Genomic DNA, 7,494 nt, shown 5'->3' on the forward strand with positions numbered 1-7,494 from the left:
CAGGTCTTTGTGAGTGGACTTCCTGAGGCGTGTCCGTCCTGCCTCCTGGCCTCCTACCCCTGCACAGAACCCAGAGCTGCGCCCAGACCAGGCCAAAGGCAGATGCGCATGCACACAGAGTTCTGTGCAGACATACACACCCTGTACCCAGAGACCTGCCCATAGGCAGACACGCAGACACACACACACACTCACATGCGTAGTCCTGTTACACTGACCCTCCTTGCGCACACACATTCACAGAACGGTGCTCAGGAGCCTCTGCTGGGCAAGGCACGTGGACAGACTAGGGGTGGGTCTGAGTGCCAGGGTGAGGGGGGCAGTGGGCCCCGGGCAGAGGCGAGGGGGTGGGCCTTACCGCTGTACAGCCCCTGCAGGCCCATCTCCGGGACAGCCAGCATCTTTGTAGGCCCTGTGGCTGTGAACAGGAACAGACAAGCAGAATGGCATTTATTTGTTCCTTTGTTCCCTTACTGAATAATTGTTTATTTTATTTATTTACTTTTGGCTGGAGTCCTTTGAAGCAAATCCCAGGCATGTTGCTTGACCTATAAATTATTTAATGTCTCTCTAACAGAGATTTTTTAAAAGACATTGCCACACACCACTATCATGTCTAACAAAATCAACAGTAATTCCTTAATTTCATCCAATGCTCAATCCTCCATCCCAGCTTGTCTCAAAAATGTCGGGTTTTTCTTTGGGCCACACTGCGTGGCTTGCAGGATTTTACTTCCCCGAGCAGGGATTGAACTCTGGCCCCCCGCAGTGGAAGTGAGGAAACCCAATCACTGGACTGCCAGGGAATTCCCTCAAAAATGTCTTTTTAACAGTTGCTTTGTTGGAACCAGGATGCTCCTAAGTGTTTTCAGGTGCGCACTCTCTGCCAGATGCTGTGGGACATCAGTGACCCAGAGAGACACTGTCCCTGTCCTGGGGGCCCACAGCCTGGTGGGGAAGCCATTCATAATCAGATAATCATGTAAGTGAATCTGAGATTACAAACAATGCTGTGAAGGATACTGTGAAGCAGGGCAGAAAGGGGAGCATGGCAAGGCTGGAGAGAGGGGTTGGGCTAGGCTCACCCTGCAGGCAGACCCTGGTGGACCCAATTTTAGATCTGGCTTTACATGAAAGGCAACGGCAAATCTTGAAAGGTTTCAAGTGGCAGAGTGAAGGCAGGGGCATGACTAAATCTGTGTTTTAAAAAGCCCCTCTGGCTGCATGGGAAGTGTAGATTGCAGTGGGACGACATGAAAACAGGAGCCAATAAGTGCTCCAGGCAACAGATGATGGTGGTGGCTGTGTGTCTTGAGACAGAAGTGTAGACATTTACGTTAGAGGTTAAAATCAACAAGCCTGATGGAAGATGGCTGGATTGGACATGGGAGGTTAGGAAGCAGAAGGTGTCAAGGATGACACTGCCTGATTCAAGCTAGGAGATGGATGGTGAAATGGAGAATACTGGAGCAGGGCAGGCTGGCAGGGGGAAGGGGCAGTGTTCTGGGTGCAGTTTTGAAACTGCTGAGAGAACAGACTGAGGAGTCAGATGACATATGACCTAGAGGACAGGGAGAAATCTGAGGTGGAGATGCGTGTCTGGGAGTCATTGTCACGGGAGGCTTGGCAGAGAGTAGAGTGGGGGAAGGGAAGGGAGGAGAAGCTCTGAATAAAGGTTGACTGGAGGAAGGTTGGCTGGCCAGGGAAACGGAGTTGCCTGCTATGGTTTCATGAAGATCTTGATAAGAGAAGGCTGTGAAGCTAGACGCCTTTAGAGATTTTTAGATGAGACTGGAAACACCTGTTTTTAATGGCATTTCAGTGGAATGATGGAGATGGGGCGGGAGTCAGGTAGGCGAGGACGGAGCAGACAGTGAGAGAAGAGAGCTAGCTAGCACTCCTCCAGCTAGCACCTGGAGGAACATAATGCTTGAGGGGGGGAGGACAGGTTTTTATTTTCTCTTCTAAGGTGGGAGGAACCTGAGCTTGTGTCTGTGAAGTTCTGAGGGCCAAGCTAGAGGCCTCGTCCTCCAGGTCATTGACAGCTTTGTTACTCAAAGCGTGGTATCAGGACAGCAGCACTGGGTCCCCTGGGAGCTTGTTAGATGTGCAGGCCCTCAGGCTCCGCCCCGGACCTGCTCAGTTAGCGCTTGCTTTTTCACAAGATCCCAGGTGGTTGGGAGCACCCTAAGGTTTGAGAAGTGCTTGTCAATGTATCCTGGCCCAGTCTTCAGATCACCAATGCTACTGTCCTCAGCAGTGAGCCTAAACAAGGGTGGGGACAGCCCAGAGCCCACTCCCTCTCTGTAGCCAGTGGCCAGATCAGGAAGTTTTGCTAACAGAACACAGCAGACACAGAGCTGGGCACTGTCACACCCCTACACACATGTGCACACACCCTTGCTCACACAGAATTCACACAACCCAGCCCCAGCATGGGCAGACACTGAGACACATCCAGGATATTCCCCCATGGCCAGCACCATGGAGATTTCCAGACGCATGCAGTCCTGCTGTCACTGGAGGTGCACGAGTGGATGTCCAGGAATTAGAATCAGGGGAAATACAGGGGCTGATCGTGGGCACTTGTACAGCAGCTGGATGATGCTGAGAAAAAGGAAAGTAAATGGTGGGGGTGGGTATGGGCCTTGAGAACCAGGGACAGGTGCCCAATTCAGGGTGATGGAGTGTCATGCTGGACGTGGATCCTACCAGCTCCCAAGAGCTGATTCTGTGCATCTCTTCTCAATTCTGCATTTATTGACATCACATTGATAGCTTGAAATCAGCCATGGTGATTCTACCATAGAAGTTGGTAAACTGCAAATTAGGTTTTTCTCCCTCTTGGGGAGCTGACGGAAAAACATCTACCAACACACTACTGGATCAAGCCCACAAGAGAGAATATGGCAGCCCTATTTATACATTGTTTTGATTCATCAGCAAAAACTTATTGACATTTCTTCCTGCCAGGTTCTGCAGCTAAGTGCTGGAGAAATGCTTTGCTGAATGAATGAATGGATTTTCTGAACCAAGGATATTGTATTTGGAGCAGAAACAATCTAGAACCACCAAGAAAAAAAGACTCAAGAGTTGTCACTCTAAGCTGATTCCATGTCCAAACCAATGTGTCTATAATCTCCCCAGCTCTGTGAACCTGGTCCAGTTATCTCCCATCTTTGAGCATGTGACACGGAATGCCCCTACACTCAGGGCTGACAAGGGCCTGTTATGGCATCTGGCTGGAGTGCATCATGTTGCCTCTCTGTGCCTCAGTGCCCTTTCCTGTAAAATGGATCATGCAGGGGGCTTGTGAGGATCAAGTCCAAGAAAGGAAGGTGGCTGATAAAAAGGCAGGAGGTTCGACAGATGTGAGCAGTGTTCTTTCCCTTCGTGATGTGGATTCTAAATTTTCTCTTGTCAGAAGTCTTTGGTCTTATTGAGACTTTTATTCTAGTCATTCTGAGTTCTTTAGGGAGGGAGGGAGGCCCTGAATCAATTTGTGTTAAAGAAGGAGGATCCTGCTGATTCTCTGAGAGGTGGAGGTACAAGAGGGTGGCAGCCACACAAGCACACACACATACCCCATATTTCTTTGGGACATCCCCCACCATGCATACACACCCACATACCAGAAACATGTAAGGAGAATGCTGATCATGGGACTTAGGACAACCTCAGCTACAAAAGCTATATCTGGGCGGGGCCTGCAGCTGGAAGTGGGGAGAGGTAGATCCCTGCCCCAGGGGCCCACTAATTTCAGACTGGTGATGCTTATGGGTTTGAGAATTGGGTGGGGCAGTTTGATATACAGAGAGAATAACTTCATTTCCTGGCTACAAGGGCAGGCTAAACCCTGGCCCCAGCCTGACCCCTACCCTACCCACAGACAGACCCTTAACCCTGCCTATGGTCTGTCCCTTAACCTTGCCCATGGACTGACCCCTAGCTCTTGGCCTCATATTGACCTCTCATCTTCAGCTTTATCCTGACCCCTGGCCCTGGCTTCTACCCAATAGGCATGACTGGGGACTAGGACAGAGTGTGGCCGAGTAGGGACTTGAAACTGGTGACTCCCATCCCACAGTGTCCCCCAGACTCACAAAAGCCTAGGACTTTCACCTCCCTACCCCCGCAGGCCTCCTTTTACCAGGACCCTGCCTCTCCCATCCACTGCTCTCTCAGCATCCTGCCAGTCAGCAGGCAAAGAGAGGCCACAGGCGTTTCTCCCAAGCCAGAGACTGAGCCAATCAGGGCCCAAGGAACAGATCAGAAATGGCACCCAAAGGGCTGCCCCAGTCTGTCTCTGGAGAGGCACCCTCAAGGAGAGGGACCAGTGGGAGGTTGTGGGGTGAGGAAGCTGCCTTCTCCTGGCCTGAGGCAGGGAGTGATAGAAATGGCCTCCCAAGTCCCCTCCCTGTCCTCAACTTTTCTTTCTATACATCCTGCCCTGCCCCCATGGGTCCTCATCAAGGGAGCAGCCAGTTCACAAACAACCTCTGTCCCACACAGCCTAGGGCATAAAGCCCCTCCCACCCTCTGCCCACTGTCCCTCATCACCTCTCTTACCTTCTGGGGATCCAGGGCTGCCTTCACTCTCCCAGGGAGTCCACATTTTAGAGCACCCTCCCTGTCAGTTTCTCTCCCCCACACAAGCTAACTTTACAGCCTGGCTCCACTGGGATCCCACAGGGAGCCCTGACCCCACCCCACCTGGATTCCCAAGCTGGCCTCACAGAGAGAAACCAGAGGTCCCTGTTCATGAGGCCAGCCCACAGTCTGGCACTGTGCCACCCAGCCACTCTTGAACTTTCTGAACCACAGGCCCTGGGAACTCCCCCTGCAGGCGTCCCCAAATACACACACACTCAACCCCCGGGTCTCCACCTCTGGCCTAAGCACCGTGTCCTCCACAAACTGGCTCCCTGGAGCAGCCCCCAGCCCCACAGACACCCAGACATGGAAGTCCCTCGAGCCCCCCTTCCTTCCCCCAGATCCCCACCCTCCACTGGGCGAGTGTGGGGTCCCAAAGCCCGGATGTAGCCCTCCGTCGCTACCCCAATTGCCTTACCGAACCCACAGCTCTGCTGGAGAGAGGGGCTTGCAGATCTGCCCCAGTCCTATCCCCCTGGGTCAGGAAGTTTGTGGTGGGGTCTCAGCCACCAGCCGGCGATGAGACCGCAAACCTTGGCGTTTTCTCCTCTCTGGGAGCCCAGCGGTCCCCTGCCCAGAACTCACCTCTGCCCCGCCGACAGCTCGACCTGTGTCCAGACGCCTGGATCCTGGGCCCAAAGCCGGTGGGGCGGCTGTGCTCTGCCGCGTCGGCCAAAGCCCTCGACGTGCGCCCAGCCCCAGCCCGGCTCTCCGCCCCGCACCTCCCCCGCCCCTCTCCCCCCCTCCCCCTCCCCCAGGCCGGATGGCCGCGCCGCTGCCGCCGCCGCCGCCGGGTGGGCCAGCGCTTCAGCCCAGATGTGCGAGGCCGGGGCGGGGCCTGCAGCACTGGCCTCCGCCGAGGGGCCCGGCCCGGCTCGAGTCCACCGCCCCTCCCTTTGCCCCTCCTGCGCCTCCCCCACTTCCCAGCCACCCGGGGGGCCGTGAGGGGAGAAGGATGAGGAGACGAGGTGGAGGGAGGAGGAGAGGAATTTCAGGCCCTGGTAGGCCTCCTGCAGCCCGACTGCGAAGGGCTCCTCTGCCCACCCCAAGGCCACCTCGGGATTCAGCCTAAGGGGCCTAGCTGCTGAGAGGGAGGGCCCTGCCCAGACCCCTCCAGCCCCTGCCCCGGACTCTCGCAGTCCCTTCACCCAGACACCCCCACCCCACCCCCAAGATCCCGAGCTTGGTCTCCAAGGGTCAGAGAAGAGAGAAGAAGCCAGATTGAGGGTGAGGACAGGCCTTTAAGCCCCAGGCTGGGGCCTAGGTCTGTCCTTGCTGAAGTTTGGGGTAGGGAGGGAAGGGTTCTCACAGTTTGGGTCCCCACTCCTAGCAAAGGGATCACTCAGAACTCATCCTGCTTTGGCAAGGAGCACAGAGCTCCTTTCCTGTGAGGGTTCATGACCTTCTTCCTGTCCTAACCCATGCTTTCGTGGGGATTTGGGGACCTGGCCTCCAAACAGGAGACATAGAGTGGAGATCTCCTTGCTAGGCCCCTCTAAGGCAGCTGACTTCCCATAATGCCCACCACCTCCTGATTCTGGCAGAGCCTGGGCCTGGCTCCTTTCTCTCTGCCCAGTGTGTTCCCACAAAGGCTTAGGCTGGGCACGGATGGGATAGGGCCAAGGGCTGCTTCTTAGCTTGTCTCTCTGTGTTAGGGGGGCTGGCCTCTTGTCTGTTCCCCCAGCCCCTTCCCCAAAGAAGGCTCCCACAGTTCTTTGGGCATCAGCTGCCCCTCCCACCCCAAACCTTGGCAGGGGCTATTGTCCCTCCCTGGAATACTTTCTCTCCTCATCTCTGACCATCTATAAGGCTCCCCAGCTAAAGTGTCATCTCTCCTAGACTTTTTATTTATTTATTTATTTTCTAAAATTTTTATTTATTCTTATTTTAAAATTTTTATTACTTATTTTTGGCTGCATTGGATCTTCGTTGCTGCAAGCGGGCTTTCTCTAGTTGTGGTGAGCAGGGGCTGCTTTTCGTTGCCATGTGCGGGCTTCTCATTGTGGTGGCTTCTCTTGTTGCAGAGCACGGGCTCTAGGTGTGCGGGCTTCAGTAGTTGCGGCACATGGGCTCAGTAGTTGTGGCACGCGGGCTCTAGGGTGCGCGGGCTTCAGTAGTTGTGGTGTGCGGACTTTAGAGCGCAGGCTCAGTAGTTGTAGCGCAGGGGCTTAGTTGCTACGCGGCATGTGGGATCTTCCCGGACCAGGGCTTGAACCCATGTCCCCCGCATTGGCAGGTGGATTCTTAAACACTGCGCCACCAGGGAAGTCCCTCTCCTAGACTTTTTGCCCTTATTTTCAGGGCCACTGCTCCAGAGGGCTCCCTGCAATGAGACTGGGGGTGAGGGGTGTGCAGAACCAAACAATTTTGTATGTTAGCCCTGGCCAATAAGCCAGCAAGGTATCCAATCAGCAGCCTCCCCTGGCTGTTCCAAATGTGTGTCTGTAAGAATGTGTGTATCTGCTGGTGTGTCTGTGTGTGTGTCTATGTGTACGAGTGTGTCTTTGTGTCTATGACTGTGTGTCTATGTATGTCTGTGTCCATATGTGAGTGTGTCTCTTGGGATGTCTATGTGACTGTGTCTGTATGTGTCTATGCCTGTTGGTGTGTCTGTATGTATTATATATGTGTGTCTCTGTATCTTATGTCTTTGTGTGTGTAAGCGTGTTTGTTGTATTTGTCTGTTTGTGTGTGACAAGTGTGTGATGGGGGCTGGCAGGCCTTCCTCTCATTCCAGAGGCCGAGCAAAGCCAGGGAGGGTTGAAGTGTGGCTGGACATTAGTGTATGGGGAAGGGGCAAAGGGTTCAGCCTCTCAAACACAACCTGCCTCTTGTTATTCT

The 7,494-nt window shown here is 54.1% G+C and overlaps 1 protein-coding gene across 1 annotated transcript in view; it reads right to left on the reverse strand.

The window, feature by feature from the left end:
- Positions 1-5,621, reverse strand: part of HSPA12B (heat shock protein family A (Hsp70) member 12B) — an 18,796-nt gene extending 13,175 nt beyond the window's left edge. Inside the window, exons 1-2 of the mRNA XM_022592904.3 lie at positions 5,239-5,621; positions 359-418 (exon numbers count right to left, since the gene is read on the reverse strand). Coding sequence (XP_022448612.1) covers positions 359-401 — 43 coding nt within the window. The 5' untranslated portion in view covers positions 402-418; positions 5,239-5,621. The remainder of the gene's footprint in view (positions 1-358; positions 419-5,238) is intronic.
- Between the last annotated feature and the right edge of the window lie 1,873 nt (positions 5,622-7,494).

Source organism: Delphinapterus leucas, chromosome 15 (genome assembly GCF_059928025.1).
Source record: "Delphinapterus leucas isolate spDelLeu-1000000601 "Yukka" chromosome 15, BTC_Dleu_Yukka2, whole genome shotgun sequence".
NCBI classification, from domain to species: domain Eukaryota; kingdom Metazoa; phylum Chordata; class Mammalia; order Artiodactyla; family Monodontidae; genus Delphinapterus; species Delphinapterus leucas.